At 44.1% G+C, this 17,041-nt stretch overlaps 2 protein-coding genes across 2 annotated transcripts in view; both read left to right on the top strand.

Moving 5' to 3' along the window:
- Window positions 1-1,917, top strand: part of LOC128706752 (uncharacterized) — a 38,528-nt gene extending 36,611 nt beyond the window's left edge. Inside the window, exon 3 of the mRNA XM_053801694.1 lies at window positions 1,799-1,917. Coding sequence (XP_053657669.1) covers window positions 1,799-1,917 — 119 coding nt within the window. The remainder of the gene's footprint in view (window positions 1-1,798) is intronic.
- Window positions 1,918-7,363: 5,446 nt separating this feature from the next.
- LOC128719392 (phosphatidylinositol 4,5-bisphosphate 5-phosphatase A-like) lies at window positions 7,364-16,229 on the top strand. Its single transcript, XM_053813017.1, has 9 exons — window positions 7,364-7,395; window positions 12,861-13,013; window positions 13,090-13,315; window positions 13,395-13,570; window positions 13,656-13,886; window positions 13,965-14,118; window positions 14,589-14,732; window positions 15,581-15,859; window positions 15,948-16,229. Exons 1-9 carry the CDS (start codon window positions 7,364-7,366, stop codon window positions 16,227-16,229), a joined length of 1,677 nt encoding a protein of 558 aa, XP_053668992.1.
- Window positions 16,230-17,041: the final 812 nt, after the last annotated feature.

Raw genomic sequence — 17,041 nt, forward strand, 5'->3', positions numbered from 1 at the left:
GAAATTCGAACGACCGAAAACGGTAGCCCGGCGGCACCAAACTTGAAGCTTGATCCGGTCTGGTTGGGTTCAGCAAAACAAATCCTTTCCACTAGCTCTCCCTTAACAGTCGGTCAAATAGCGAAGAAGAGGGAAAAAAATGACCAAACATAACCACCAAACTGACCAATTATCCGAAAGTGAAACCTGTGCGTTTTTTTTGTTTTGTTTTATTTTTCTCTCTCCCAGAGGGCCGAACTAACGCCAAAAGGGCGGTTGTATTTCGGCTGGTCGGAATCTCGCCAAAGCTCATGTTGCTTGTTTTACCCTCCCTTTTCATCTCTCATTGCTACCAATTGCCGCGCCGTTTATTGGTTGCCTGTTCGGCAAAAATTTCGTTTCCCTCCTTAATTAACAAGCTCATTTGGAAAAAAAATGGGAAATTTCACTTGTCAAACTAATAGTTACAACTGCAGCAGTTAGCTACCGAGGCTAAGCGTTGAAGGAGCGGGCGCGATCGACATTTTTCGTTACGAAAACGAACGCCGAAGGGTGGGTTGGAGAAGAAAACACACTATGCGGAGGGCAAGGTGCTTGTATTTCGCGTGCTTGAAGGTAACCATCGCTCTTGGTGGACCGCAAGTTCATCCCGCTAAGCCTTCGTCTGTAATGTTGGCACGTGAGGTAAAGCTTCTCTTGACCCCAAGCAACGCATTCCTCCCGACATCCATGGTGCTCGATGGGAAGATGTTCATCTTACTTCCTGTGTTGTAATAGTGTTCCATAGAGACATGACTTAATATGCTACGATTGCTTATGTCATGCATGATTAACTGGATTTTGTACTTTACGAACAATCATATATAGAATCATAGAACCTTTAGAATTTCTGAACATTGTTTCCTCTAATTTTTTATTATTTTGGAAGTATTTTATACAAAAGTAGAAGACAATAGCAACGCTTTGTTTATGGTGATGTAATATTTCGACGGTCTTCGGACATAACTGTCAAACATGGAATAAATTTGTTAATCCTACGACAATGTTATTCCTACGACAATGGAAGATAAGACGCACAACTAAAGAATTAAAGCATAATTAAAGCTTTTCGTTATTTTTAAACTAAAACTTTCCGTCATCGTGCTATGTTTAAAAATGCAACTGACAGCGTAAAATTGAACAGAAATAGTACTACGGTTATGATGGAGCAGGATTTTATAACATTCAAACATTTAATCTGCGTTTAAATTGAACCCAAATATTTGGAAATATGAGCTCCAGCAGTTATAAACTGCTTTTCTTCATAGCTATAGCTTCAGCACGTCTCATAAACACCTACTGGAAAGTTTTAAAGTAACCTTAGGAGTAACAAATCCTAAAAGTAAAGTTGTAGTACTAGTAGTAGTAGTAGAAGTAGTTGTAGTAAAATAGAAAAAGAAACTAGTCCAAAGGTTTTTAAATTCCTAGATTTTTTTTTTTTGTAGAGTAGATTACCCCCTTAAAATTTCAAACGAATCGTTAAGCTCAGGGGCCAAGATCGATTATTCATGGGCCAACTTCAGAGTAGCAACCGTTTGAAATAATTTCTTATATTCGATATTCCTTTCTAAAATAGCCGTATAATTTTCGTAAAATAGCAATCATAATTCGTATTTATCGTATGATTTTTTGTGGCTTTTTACTCAACATAAATCCTATACATTTTACCGCCGTTTCGTAGGGAGTTATGCCACTTACGTCGGAGTTAACTCCCTTACTTCATTACTCCTTTTTCACATATCTACTTCTTTTTCCCCATTTTATTCCTCACCTGGTGCAGGTCTTTTTATGCGACCGGATGAGACGAATCTCTACACCACGCTCGAACAAACGATGAGCAGCAATCCGAACGTGTACTTCCAACGTGGTGGCGGTGTTCATCCGGGCATGATGTACTAAGGGGTAGCAGACGGAAGGATCTACTGCGGCACCGTGCCGGATGCAACTAACCCCTCAACTACCCCCACCCCTCCCGAACTCCAGAGGGATACAATTAAGACTAGAGCTAGGTAACACCGAACGGGGCCAACCCCGCAAGCGACCCGTGTGCGTGCGTGTGTATGTGTGTGTATGTGCGTCTGGGGCTGGTGGGCCACGTACTAAGGATGCTTCCGTTCCCTGCGCTGACTCTCCCTCTCGGTGTTTGGCGGAAGAGGTGATTTTAGATGCATAAGGCAACACCCCCACACCCATCGGTGCAACTGTAAACGAAACGCTCCACCGCTAAACTTCACGACACGAGGGCAAACAAGCGAACGTACATCCTAGGACCGCAAATGCGCTCTCCAAGCCCAATGGGACCGATAGTTTTCATTTAGTTAATTTAGTAAGTACACTCGAAGAAAATAGTGGTCAAACAACACTTTTGCGTTGTGCAATTAAATTAAAATACACATTTTTGCTTCTTTCCCTTCACAGAGTAAACGAGAAAATGTGATCTCTCTACGGTAACTGCTAACAGAAATTAGAGGGCAAAGGTGAAATAAATGAAGGAGGACCACGGTGACACGCAAAAGGACGGTAGAAGATGCTCCCAACCCGTGGAGTCGTACACCAGCGGTACAAAGCGTTTGCACGGACAGACGAGAATAAAAGGAAAAAAATGGTTTCGGTTTCAGACAGGACAAAAACAAAGGAAAAGGGAATATGCTTCTTTCATTTTAGCAGAAGAAAAACAAAACTACAAAAAAACGAGGAAACATTTGCCAACATTCTAATCTCGAGCAAACGCACGATTGTGTGCAGAAGGATTTGAGATTCACCAGGAAACGTAAGGCATCAGAGAGGAAGAATACTTATTAGTTGGTAGTATCTGGTTCATTTCACGCCTAGAAAGTTTCTTCCCACTGCTGCAGCAAGGGAGATTCATAGTAGAACACGTTTTACTAGTTTCACCATCGAAAGGAGCGCTTTCTAGATCAGTAGTATTCCCCTACCCTTAAGACGAACCACTCGGAGTGACCATTTCAGAGGCGTTTATGCTAAGCCATGACAGATATTCTTCTCGTTTTTTTTAACTCACTCCCCGTGGCATGTAGACACTTTTACGATATAGCTAGAATGGTTTTAAGCAAAGATAGAATACTCCTTACATCACCTTTTTAACTTCCCCTAAAAGAGCTTACAACGAACTAGCCTTGTACTACCGGAAGCTTCCCTTACTTTCTTTCTATCACTGCACTAAAGAAAACTAAACCAGCTGCCACACTCTGTACGAAGTCTGAATGCGCATACGGCGGGCATCTGTGTATATATTAGAGTTTATGGAACGGAAGGGAAAAGGTGGAAAACAAATGGATGATAAAAACAGACAAAAAAAAAGGAACTCAAACGTCTCACGGTTTCAGTACCGTGCGTTACTTTTTCGCCTTCGCTTTACATTTTTTTATCCCGAGGATACCGAGAGATTGACGACTAGAGCGATTAGATTTTAAGTGACTCTTAACAGCAACGAACCTGCTAGAAGATTAGAGAAAATGTAGCGTGTAAGAGATTCTATGAGAATAAATAGCGAAAATCAGCGAACTATATCAAGCGTTTCCGAACACTGATTTCCATTTTGTAGCAAATTTGGTGGGGAATAGGTTTGTATTTTACTTTAAGATGAATATTACATTGTTGCTGAGTTATTTCATTAGAAATTGGGAACTACACCTTGCGATAAGTATTTAGAGTCCGTTATGCTCCATTTGAATTGGCTTTTCGTGCAGCGTCATCTAGTTGTGAGATGGGAACTGGTTTCTCAACATGCGAAAGGCCTTTACGATTCACAGTGGAATTTTAAAGCCAAACTTTTTTAAAAAATCCTCAAACGCTGCAATCTCTTCAATGCTTTTCAAACAATTTATTTCAATTTCTTAATCAATTGTACAATTAAAAAATTTAACTATGGCACTCAAATTATTGGAACAATTTATTTCCCCAGCCATCAGCATCGCTGACCGCACACCATCCCAGTGTCGTATGTTTGTTTATATTTTGCTACCGAACATCATTTTCTTGTTCTTTCTCGCCGAGAACGGAGGTTAAAGTTCTGCGCGGTCCTCAAATTTCAAAGTGTTGATTTTTTTGTACCATTCTATTCCTGTTACCCACCCCCACTGCGGACGTTGCACTCAGATACAACCCCGACAACGTTGTACGTACGTTATGTTATGGTTTTATTGTGTTCGGTTCAATCGTTTTTTTTTTTTTATTGATCAATTTAACACCGAAAAGCAGTGCTGCTGGTGACTGAAGTTCTAATCGCGCGCTTGTTGCATTATCAGTTGTTATGATGAGGAACATCCCTCCGGTGGCGAAGGGATGTTCCAGTGAATGTGTAGGGGAAAAAAGAAGGCATTATACCGTGACAGTTTTCCACCAAACGCGGTGTGCAAAGTGTTGAGCCCTCAGTTTGCTTGTGTTTACCGAAGCGTGTGGAGATGTTTACCAATGTGACCTAATTAACATGCCCTTACAAGATGTTAAACAAGTGCTCAAAAATGTATTCCTTCAAAAGAGGAAAATATAAATCCATCATCACAGGGATGGACCGGGAGACAAAGAGAGAGAGAGAGAGAGAGAGAGAGAGAGAGAGAGAGAGAGGAAAAGTTCTACCCCGAAAAAATGTGATCGGTGTTCTTGGTCACAAAGTCTGGCCCGTGTAAATGGTGGGAAGCATTAAAAATAGATTCCACCATGCGTTTTACTACACCATTGACCGTCAACGCGAGTCATACGAAAATTAATTGGCCGTAATGCCAGAGGTTTCATTCGCAAACCAGTGTTCGTGTCGTAGCGGTATGTGTGACTGTGCGTTGTTAATACCGAAAGCTGTACTTATCTCTATTGCTGTGAACAAACACCGACACCGTTCAATAAAGGGTTAGCTAAGGGAAACAAAACCCTGCCACAATCGAGTGTGCTACTTTGTCGCAAAAGAGGAAAATCACCAATTAATACAAATCACCCACCTTCGAATGGGGTGTGTGCACACACACACACGCTTTACACAACATTAGGGTTATGATGGTTATCCGTTGAAGCAAAAAAAAGTGCCATCATCATTGCACGATGATAACCTGTCTTCTGCAACCGACGAAACAGAAAGCAGCCTGAAACATCACAAACAAGCTCGTAAAAACCCCCATCGAAACGAGTTGTAACTCCTTTTCGCTTCTCCCGCAAACGTGTCCCGTAGTAAAAACGCAAGCATCGACAATAAACGGTCGCAAACAGTTTAGTAGGCGACGACGGTAGTTGCTACGCGGCGGGAAGACCAACTTCATTTCCAGCTAGTTATGGAACGAAACCGAATTCAAACAACCTAACCCGATAAGAAAATAACTAACAGCTAGTTAAATAAGTTTTTTTTTGTTTTCAAGGTGTCACTTTAAAGTGGAGACAATATCGTCTAACTCAAGGTTAAGTTGCAGCCTACCGCCATGGAACGATCGTGTGATGTTGTGTGTTGAGAACGACAGACGGTTTGACGCATATTTTGCTTAATGTTTCTGCGCAGTTCCCAGAGGATGGAAACAGGTTCTATTGGAAGTGCATTCAACCTGCTCATAACGAGAACCTCTTTTGACGAGTTTTTCGCCTAACCTTAATAATCACACCTAGCAGGATCTCGCATAACGAGCATTAACGAGGTGCTCAAATAGAAACATTGAAACTCCAGGTCAGGATTGTCCAGAAGCTGTACAGATCAACCCCATCAGAGAACTATCCATTGAAGAATTTGTGATGTTGTCCAAGAGTTCAACATTTGGAATTACAAACAATACTATCGTAGAGCTTCTAGTGGAGTATATTGAAAAATCTTCACGATTCCCTTAAAGAACTTGTGGAGTCAGGCAAAAAATATCTGCAGTAGAAAATAGAACCCGAAGAGATTGTCCAATAGTTAAGGCTTGGGAATTCCAATAATATCAACGAGCTTCTAATGAAGAACATCACATAATCCTCACGAATCCTCCGAAGGCCTTCTAGAGTTGCTGATGTCAAGTAAAAAGTATCTGCAGTAGCAAACAGAACCCAAAATAGAACACTCAAGATTTTGAAAATCCCACTCCCCTCTCCTACATAACTCTGGCCCGCTGGTGTATTGGTAGTGGCGCCGGTCCAAAATCCCATCCGGACCAATCCCCCGTACGCAGGACTGACTAAACGGCTACGTGGTAAATAAAGTCAAAGAAAGCCAGAAGTGACAGACCTAAGCCTCTTGAGGTTGTTGTGCTTAATCGATCTTTTGCCCTGCGTTTGTATAAATGTCAGCGAATCTTCAGATAGTTTATCTGATTTTTGTCATCCTTCTGCTCGCACTTTGCCGTGTAAGAGCCCTGAGAATCATCTGTAGTGCTTTTTTTTATATGTTGTTCCAAAATTGAATTCCCCCTGGCGTATACACCATTAGGATCTTGCGTCTAAACCATCCATCTGGCCCCGTTTGCCTTGACAGTCGCAGGACGAAAGAGAACCGGATGGTCAGTATCACCGTGACTCACTCACCTTGGCTGTGAGTTTTTGAAAGCTAAACGGCGCACGATCGGCACACGAATGTCAACGGCCAAGAGGAGGGTCACGTTGCACCTTGAGCGGAAAAGGCCAACCGTTGACGGGTTTATGATCGTGCATAGAAACATGGCCATTACGTACGGGTCGGCAAAATAATTGTTCCCTGTTTTATCACACTTTTTTTCTCAACTGTAGGATCATGTGCTTTTTTTTATGGAGAAGTAATGTTTAATCATAAAAGTCCAGCGAAAAAAAAAACACTCTGTTTTTAGTATCTGCCTCTCTCACTCCCCCACAGTCGTCCGTCCATTGCTAGTGATAATTATTTGATAACGAACACGAATCGCGGTTCGGACTTGCGGTTTGCGATAAGATAAAGATCCGACGTTCAAGCATCGAACGTTTATCCCACCGTGTGCGGTTGAACAATCCCCCCTCCGTTACGAATGTGTCCAGTCAGTGTGGTTCGCTGGTGCAAAACGGATTCGTACGGCGATCGTTTGTCGAATGCCGACAGGTTTAGCATAAGCAAATTGTGTTAACCATTCAACTAACCACATTTATTTGGCTTACGGTTTTAGTGGTCTTCCGTTCAGTTGTGTTTGTGTGTGACTGTTTCTGCATTGGTTCGGTGGTGTGGTCGGTGGCAAAACATATCAAAGCGAGTGTGAATGGTGTGAATATTAATCTGTGTTCTGTCCGATGGTGAAGCAATTACCATACAGCCAGCAGTCGTAAAGCGTAGGATTATCCACCGGGAAGAACATCAACACCGGAGAGAGAGAGTGGTCCCTCCACGGCAATCGATCGGAAAGAGCGGAAGGACTCATCGACCGGACACAAAATGAGTCACTGTGATAGCAACTGGGACGTGAAGTGAGTAGTATCGGGTGGTGTTTTGTAGATTTTTCCTTCTGCGTAGCTATACTAATGTCGCAAACAAACGGGGGAATTTGCGTGCCAAAACCAAAAACCGAACAAAAAGCTTCGAGCGGTTGTTATTCAATAATCGAAACCGTCCATAAAATTGATCGGTGTGTTATTTTTGGATCAACCCAATTCAACCTGCCTGCTTTCACCTGTTTGACCCCCCGGGGGAAACCTTGGCCCACGGTCACCGTGGATCATAAACCATAATACGGGCGCAGGTTGTACACACTGCTTTCCTTTAGATGTGCAAACCATTTCGGAATTCAGCGAAACGAGGGGCTCCTTGACATCGTGGCCCTATCGATCGGATTTGCACCGCCCCGGGGCAGCATTACGATAAGCCAGCCACAGCGGTCTTATCACACGGGAAGGTGGATGGAATTGATTTCCTTCTTCGCTGTGCACTAGTTTTCTTTCGAGGGGAAAACAAATATCAGGCGCCTTTATCAGGCCACTCACCGGTTCTGACTTATCGCTTCATCGTTTCATTCGCGTACTGGCGCATAAACTCCACAACTACACCTTTGCCACTGTATCTTGGCCATCGCTTCGTGGCAAACACTTCCTAGTGGCGTCTCGCCCTTTTGCGAGCAAGTCACGCTGATATGCTTTAACGGCTGCATGATCCGTTGGCAGTGAAGAACACTTTGCTTGTACTTTAGATGATTTTTTAAGCAAAATTTATTGAAAAATATTATTTTTACAAATTTAATTAAAATTTGTATTGAATGAAAAGAATGTTTCTTTCACTACATTTTCAAAAACTCCTGTAAAGTGTTGCGCATTGCCTACCTTTAGGCGTTTAAAAAAGGGTAACTATAATAAATGAGGCAAAAGCTATTCTACACAATTGCCAGGTGTTTCTTTGTGTAGCAGTGCTGTACTCTATCGAAACCCAAGCGTTCGTTTGGAAATATTGTTATCATCCTCTTTGATGGTGGGTTACATAAGTACCGAACCACTTTCGGCGTTCCGATACGGTGTGCCCCGTGACGTCAATCGTAGCCAACGCTTGGTGAGGCCCTTCCGATGCTGACCAGACTCCGGAAGGGACTTGCCGAGCCGTTAAGATGCACTGCACTTCTAGCAACGCGATTCGTAGCGTGAGAAGCGTGTTGTTTCTCCAGTCTCCAAACGCTGTTTGTCCTAACGATGAGAACACCCTTCATTCGTGTGTCGACTGGGGGCAAACACAAACACGTACCGCATGGCAGAATGGGAGGGAAAACGAGAGCCCATTAATTAGAACACGCGGGTCCATACGAGCGTCATCGGAATCGTAGGCACGTTTTGCGAGCGATCGTGTGTAATTAGATGTTTGATTCGTGTTTCATCTATTTAATCCCATTCAAATGAGGGTGTGCATTGCTGGCACAAGAAGAAGCGGGTCGGCTTTTTTCTTTCTCCGAGCCCTTTGCGCTTTGTGCGATGATGGTATGCAACCCTTTTTCGCCCGGACAAGCCACGAACGGTATATCGATCTTGATCTGATACGTTGTACATCAAGGTTCGGTCCGACTGCTTGGCTCCCGTTTACTTGAACAACAACAAAAAAACCCTCCAATACCTCACGCATAAAAGGAAAGTATAAAAGCTTACACACTAACACACGTATTTACTACATCAATAAGAGGCGTCGGGTCGGCTTCTACTGTTCCAGCTGGAAGCAGGCTGCAGAAGCGATGTGCACTCCAAAGGCATCCTTGGTGTGTACTAGTTTGCGCCCGCCCCATCCCAGCGTTTTCCTTTTCCCGTGTTTCGTGCGATTCGTTTGGAGAAAATGAACCCGTGTCACACGATGCCAAACGGTATTGATTTTCGTGTGTTTCGCAATTTCGATGCGACGGTTGACAGTTTGAGGATGGTTGCTACGATGACTAACGCTGCTTCAGTACGAGGCTCCATTTCCCATTGAAACCGTTTTACATATTTAAAAAAAAAACGCACCTGTTAAGAAGCATCGTTTAGCAACGGTTCACCTTTCTAGCAACAGGTCCAATACTTAGTCAATAGCGCAATAACTACTCGCTACTGTTCGCTGGATTGTGTGTGAGGTTGCTATTTATAATTCATCGCCGCTGAAGCTTACCCATTAGCAACACCTGGAACAGCGTACGTTTGTCTGTAGGGGGTGGTGGTGGGGGTTTCATGTGAATTTATTTATATGCTCCAACTGTACCACTCATCTTCCATCCTGCCATTACACTAGAGCTCGCTATTTTTGGTACCGATGGGTTTTTTTTACGTGTCTCGCCTTACACGCCGTGCGGTCACCGGCCGTCGGTTCCGTCGCGTGTGACATCATTGCATCGTTATCAGATGAAGTAATTGGTGGTTGCGCTTGGAGATCTCCAACCACAGCATGGGTGGTGGTCGAACACTCATGCTTTAACTTTATCGCGCAAATAAATCGGTCAAAGGGCATTGTGCCACTGAATGTGCAGTCGATGGTTGCACCGGGTATGAAGGAATGCTCTCAATAATTTAATGTTAGGTTGAGACAGCAAGACTTTTTTTTTGTTTTTTCCGTCGATTTACGACGATACAATCACAGAAAAGATAGTATTCGTAGCCTAACCCAGCAGCTACAGAACGATAATTAAACAGTTTTAGGCTATTTTACCAAAGTTGGATTCAAAATAATGCTCTATGTTTTGGATCCTACGACAATGAACAGTCAAAAAACAAATAAAATTTCAACGTCCAGCTGTTAAGCCTTAGCCATATCTACCCATTTCGTAGACGGGATAAGAAAATAGCTTTAATGTGACAATATTGAACGAAAACGATCGTGGCCAAAGTGCGACTGAACAATTCAAACGGCGACCAAACTACAACCAGCGGCTAGGGAGATTCTACTGTGTATTTGGTGGGACTGGAGGGGAATCTGTTACTATGAGCTGCTTCCCTTAGATCAACCGAAGTTTGTGACAATCGATTACTAGAGCACACATCCTTCAACAATCTTTCACAATATGCTTGATCATTTCACCAAAAAAAATCTTATTTAACTTAAAAATTTTATTGAACTTCCTTTCCTACCTTTTCATCTTCTTTTCATCAAGTAATGAAGGTCAATCCCTGAAGAAACTACCTAGCTCCAGTTTGCATCCACACCTTTACCCAGCTCGCTCATTAAAATCAAGTGTTGTTGCACGTTTAATGCAGCTGTTAGCTAATCGCAGCTCGCACTTAAACCTCTTCCGATTCGTTTCACACTCACCCTGTTCGAGCCATTAATTTTCCGTTAATTGCATTTTTATTTTGTGGGTGTGCAAGCGATGCATTCGATGGTGGACAATCGTCATCACATTTAAATCACTTACCCAGTTGCAGTGATGCGCGTGTCCGTGTATACAAGGGCCGCTAACGCAATCCGCATTCGTGTGCTGGTATTGCCTCAAAATTTCCTTCCTCTTTGCTCGCGAGAAAAATGGAGGGAAATCAATTCATCGTGCAAATGATTGTGTGTTTGCTTCGTTACTTCATTCCTTGCCGGCCGATCGTACGTTTATGTGCCTTTATGTGCTTTCGGGCGGCCGGGCATCCATCGTAGGTGGAAGGTCCAAATTGGTGTTGCTTGAATTTGCTACAAAATTTCATTTTGTTATGGTATATGCGCAGTAACGCCGGTGGCATCACTTCCTCGTAGCAACGACCGGTGTCAGTTACTTGGCAATTCAATGAAGGACATGTTTTAAGACAAAAATGTCCCTTATAAAAGTTTTACAACACTATTTAATGCCTGCACAGTAACAGTATTCGTTTATGCCCACTAATAGAAGCATAGTTTGATGATGTTTAAAAAAAAACAAATTAATTTTTACAATATATTTGATGGGACCTCCTGTGGCGTCGTGTATTATGAGTGCACAGGAGGTTACATTTTGCGTATATTATTATTATACGTAAGAAGGGCAAATGGTCGAGGAGCCGATGTTCTTTGCAGGTCGCAGGTTATGTTTATTTAAGATATCCAAACTTCGCATTCAACATTTATTACTCTTCTCCGCCCTTCCCGTTCTACCATCCCTTCCACCTAGAAACTACTCAGGATACTTTTCGAGTAACCCTTTTCGACACGTTTGATGCGATTATATCAACCGCTAGTTGCATCTTTCGGCATTTAAAAAATAAACCTAACCATCGCAATAATGACACCCATCGGTACCATGTCTCTGATTCTCTCCCTCGCCTACTCTTTACTCCACCACAAAAAAAAAACACAAAAAGCGCCTACTGTGTGCCTCTTCGGCCCCGTTTTCCAGCGCGCGTAGAGTTGCGTGCGGCCAAAAAAAGCACTCCACCCGTGTGTTTTATCGGTCAATTCGTGTTTCGTGTTGCCGGTGAAAATAAAGCTAGGTAAAGCGACGCTCTGTTCGGCGAGGAGCGATTATATTTTCGCTTTTCACTACGAAGGCCTGATGGTGTTTGTGTGTGTGTTCCGCGTGGTTCTGCGGCACAGTGCCCGATAGTGGCGCACCAGTTGACTTACTTGACCGCCCGTTCGATGCTTTGCGCGGGAGGGGGGGCAGGGCAACGTTACTGCACGCAGCCGAAGCCACGGAAATCCACACCCGGCAAACAGGGGTACGATCAGTCGAGGATCGGTGCTGGGCACGTGAGGACGCATCAAACCGCCAACAGATCGGTGCGAGTGGAAAGCCACAAAAGAAAAACTAGCAATCAGGGTGCTACCGCACAACGCAAGAGAAAAAGACCTTGCCCTCAATTTCTTTCCGCGCGTATCGGACGTGTTGGTCAGCACCTTGGTCGGTACGAACCGAATGGTCCAGTGAGTGAGCGTGCTGTGTGTTGTGTCGCGCAACCAAGCCGGTGGACACGATGTTTGGGCGAAAGTCTTCGAAAAGGCGCCGGAAGTCATACCCAGTTAAGCAGGACCATCGGACGCACCGTGCGTGCAGGTAAATCTTACCGATAACAGACAATCGGCAAACATCTCGCACGGTGAAGCAATCTCCATGGGCGACAGTAAGGTCCGCGCCAACATGTGGAGTGCAGATTGAGCAAGAGCATCGAGCATGGTGTTGATCATATAATGTCTGACGTAGCAAGGAACGTGAAGTGATGGCGTTTGCTATACACGATTGCCGTAGGAATGATGCAGGAAGTGCGAGCCAGTGCGATGTTGCTTTGTACGCCGTATACACGCGCCGTGCGGTTCGCGAACCTAATGCGCCTTATGCAAGAGCCTTTTATTGTTCACTCGAAGCGGCAATGAAATGTGGCAATTATGGTAGCGGAAATAAGTGCACAGTGACCCAAGATTGTTGGACGCTTTAGAAAGCGTTGGAACTAGAAATGGTGGCGTTAAACAACAACTAACAATAGTTAAGATGCGTACTTTGCATCCTCTTCCAGCGGTGCTACGGCCATTGTTAACCTTAAAGTTCCGCCGGTGTTTTATCTCTCGTCCTCAGAATCTACATCGTGACATGGAATGTCAGTACCAAGTTCCCAGAAAGCATCTCCCTCAACAAGCTGCTGGGTTTGGAGAATCGCCCTGAACAGGACACGCATCTGCCGGACTTCTTTGTGATTGGGTAGGTGAACCTACGAGCGTGCGGTGAATGGAATTCATAAATCCCTAATGCGCTTCCTTTTCTGCTCGGTTTTCAGACTGCAAGAAGTGAACGCTCAGCCCCAGAACACTCTCTACAACCTTTTCAAGGATGATCTATGGACGCAGAAGTTTAAGGAGGTGTTGAAGGAGCGTGATTATGTCGTGATCAAGACGGAGCAGATGCAGGGTCTGCTGCTGTCGGTATTTGCCCGGCGGAAACACTTGCTTCATCTGCGACAAGTTGAGACGGAGTACACCCGAACTGGGCTGGGTGGAATATGGGTAGGCATGCCACGATCCTCACCTCACGCTACCTAAACGTGGCGTTAATTAACGTTTCTTGCTTTCTTGCATACCTCAGGGTAACAAGGGAGCAGTAAGCATACGCCTGAACGTGTACGGCAGCTCGATCTGTCTGGTGAACGCACATTTGGCCGCGCACGATCACATGCTGGAGGAGCGCATCAATGACTACGAACGGATCGTACAGGAGCAAAAGTTTCACGTCAAAGCAAAGGAAACCATCTTTGATCATGAGTATGGGACCGATATGGTTGCGGCACCAGGCGATGATTCTAACACGTTATTAATTCGTTGTCCATACTTCGATACTTTGTTTTAGCTACGTGTTTTGGTTCGGCGATCTAAACTTCCGTCTAACGGGCGAAGCGACCACGTCCGCTGATGAGATTCGTGCCATGGTTGCACGAGATGAGCTGAAGCAGCTGATCGAAAAGGACCAGCTGCTGCTAGTAAGACGCGAGGGCCGTGCGTTTAGTCAGCTACAGGAACGGTTGCCACAGTTTCCACCAACGTTCAAGTTCGAGCATGGTAGTAACGAATATGATATGAAGTGGGTTTCCTTCGCTATCAAAATCCATGTGCGCCGAAATGGAAAATACAAACTCTTCCTTGTTTTCTTCCTTTGTAGACGAAGACCGGCATGGACCGATCGGATATTGTACGCGGTGAACGAGAACAATTATCGAAATGTGCGCCTCACGGTGGAACAAACGTCATACAAAAGTCATCCAAGTTACAACATTAGCGACCACAAACCGGTAACGAGTGAATTCACACTAAAGGTACGTCTTCGGATACTGATTTCCCTCCAAAGCCAAAGTTCACCACCTTCCGGATGTGTTTTCCATTGTACAAATACCATACCAGTGTCCTATTTCTGGACAAGCGGACCATTCGTGTGTGGGAGCGTGATGATGTGCTACTATGTGTGTATGTTTTCGACATTGTTTCACACTTGTATCGATCATCAATGAACCAGAAGCATGGAAATTCAATTTCCCCCATCCCAAAATGGGAAACTAATAAGCCAAACAGTGCTAGCAGGGAAATCTAATCAAACTGTGTTTGTTTCCTCGCCTTCGTTTTTTTTTCTGTATGTGCTTTGGTCCTTCCTCTGTGTTTTGCACGTTTCTAACTTCCGGTGTGTTCCATCTGGCATTGATACACCTACGTTTCGCGCCCTCTCTCACTTTTGCGTTGTCGCATCCCGTGTCATGCAATTAAATCGACATAAAACCCCGGACTGGTGCAGTGTTCGCTCGAGGCTAGCCGAGACGAGAATGGCAATCTGTACGCTACCACGGCTAGCCGGAAGCTTAAGACGATACGCCGCAAGAAACGGCGTCCCGCAGCGCTGCACAGTGCCAGAATGGCGGACGCACCTAGGGAAGCTAGGGTGAGTTCGTGTCGTGCCGCGCACCATAAGCCAAAAATGAACCACGCTGCATGATTTCACCTGATAGCTCTATCGCTTTATTTGCACTAAACTTTGTGTTTATTGAGGTGGTAAGCAGTATATTGTAAATAAGTTTATAAATCTAACTCAACAAGTAAGATTGCGTATTGATTGAGCGTAAAACAATTACATAGCATAACTTATAATGCCTACTAATACAAAGTTAACAATCATTATTTTTTTTACAAAATTAGCAATTCTTTAAGTAAACGAAATATGTTCTTCCACAAGTCCTCTTGCATGTAACATTTACTGCTGTAAAATAACATCACTAACCTGCCATTTTATGTATCATAACTTGTGATGTCGTGTACTATTAATGAATAAGCATATTTTATTCTTCACCGCATTAATCGCTTGGAGCTTTTCGTATTTGCTTTCCTTTCTTTCTTTTCCATTTTATTTGGTAAAAGTTGCTGTTATTTCTTTCTCTCTTTCTTTTTTGCTTCTCATCGCAACCTTATAACCAACACGCCACCGTTTTGTGTTTAACGCGCATAATTTGGTATTGTGTCCGACGCATGCACCGCACGCACTGCATCGCGCCGAAACTGCACACTTACGAAACTAACTGCATTTGCCTGTATCGTCGGCATTGGATGTAATTGCATCGTCGTGTCACTTTACCTGTCCGCACCACGCCTCTTTCATCCGCGTGCCATACATGGTGGGAAATTGTGATTTTTCTGCTTGCCTGCTACTTGCGGTGTAATCCGTGCACGGGAAAATGAAAATATTTATATGCATACACACGCAACGCCAACACTGGTGCGATTACACGCGCACAGGTGAATCGTAAATCTCGGTACAATGTGGAACACTTCCGGAATCAGCATAACAATCGGCTTAGCTACAAGCTTGCCATGGCTAATAATACCGATGTACATTCTTTCGATGATCTCGTTACGGATCTGGTCGACTACGGACAGGTGTACGAGGACACGACCGAGCGCACCATTAGCTTCAAGCCGATCGAGCTTTGGTTGGTCGGGGAACCGAACACTATCGAGTATGTCATTCCGAACGGATTCGAGGAGGGTAATGCCGATTGGATCGGTATCTATCGGGTGAGTTAGTGGATGTTACAAACAATCCAAACTCGACAGCATATTTGTACGATACACATTCTCTCAAACTAATTCTTGTCCCCCATAGGAGAACTTTACTAGTCTGAGCGAGTACCTGGCGTACGAGTACACCGAAACGTACAAGGATAAGCAGCATCAGCTGAACGAGCAACAGCTTCAGCATCTGCAGAACACCCGCACGGTAACGCTAACGTTCTCGGAAAACGTTAGTTTGCCACTCGATTCGCGCTATCAGCTGCTCTACTTCCAGAGCACCGGTACTCGCGGCGTTACCGGTCTGGTCGGTATCAGCAGCTCGTTTGCGGTTGAAAAACGATGCCCGTCACCGTCCTTCGACGAAATTGATTGATCGCGGCGCAAACGGTACTAGGTTACGCCTGGTTCACTGTAAGAAACAGTCACTCTATTCCTACAAATTTCTTCTTTAACTACGGCTGGAAGCACGAAAACGGAAAGGGAGAAGGAGGAAAAAAGTGCGTTTACGTTTGCATTCGGAACATATCCGAAAATGGACCGTACCGTACGAGTGGCCGGTGCAGAAAGCGTTTAGGTTGGTAACTCTTGATAGTAACAGACAAAAAAACCCCTTCTTCCAATCAAATTCTGTGCGTGATAAAATTCGTAGTCACCCGTTAAAGAGACGCTATGCAAACAAAATTCATCTTTATAGATCAAGTTAGGAGTTTTTGCTGCCTTGTTCCATATAACGTATGGTAGAACGTTAGAATCGCTGGCAGGGACGCTAGCGGACGCGGACAGACACTGCATTAGGTGAGGCCTTATCGCATTAGCTTAGCTAGGATAATTGTACCAAAACACAAGCACCAGCAGCTACATACCATTGCAACACCAATCGCGGACGTACTTCACGCTGTCTTCAAGGATTGAGTTTGTTGTATTGTTTTATGTCCATATTCAAACTGTAAAGTGCTTTGATAACGTTCCAAACCCATAAGTATCACTCGGGTCAAGATATAGAAGAAGAATAAGGTTGTCTTATCAACAATCTCCACGCGTAAATTCCATTGTTGAGTGAGTAGCTTCTAGCTTCTGTACAGTTCGTTTTGTTCGTTTGTTTGTGAATGTGTTTTTTTTTTATTGTACTTTTAAGATTGTTTTTATAAATCCCTGTACACACTGACACAACAGCGCCCGAACGCT

Source organism: Anopheles marshallii, chromosome 2 (assembly GCF_943734725.1).
Source record: "Anopheles marshallii chromosome 2, idAnoMarsDA_429_01, whole genome shotgun sequence".
Classification (NCBI taxonomy): domain Eukaryota; kingdom Metazoa; phylum Arthropoda; class Insecta; order Diptera; family Culicidae; genus Anopheles; species Anopheles marshallii.

Excerpts from the sequence above, each read along its gene's own strand:
- LOC128719392 (XM_053813017.1), top strand. The coding sequence starts at position 7,364 with ATGAGTCACTGTGATAGCAACTGGGACGTGAA. Across the intron at positions 13,571-13,655 it reads GAAACCATCTTTGATCATGA|CTACGTGTTTTGGTTCGGCG; the intron begins GTATGGGACCGA and ends ACTTTGTTTTAG. Across the intron at positions 15,860-15,947 it reads ATTGGATCGGTATCTATCGG|GAGAACTTTACTAGTCTGAG; the intron begins GTGAGTTAGTGG and ends TGTCCCCCATAG.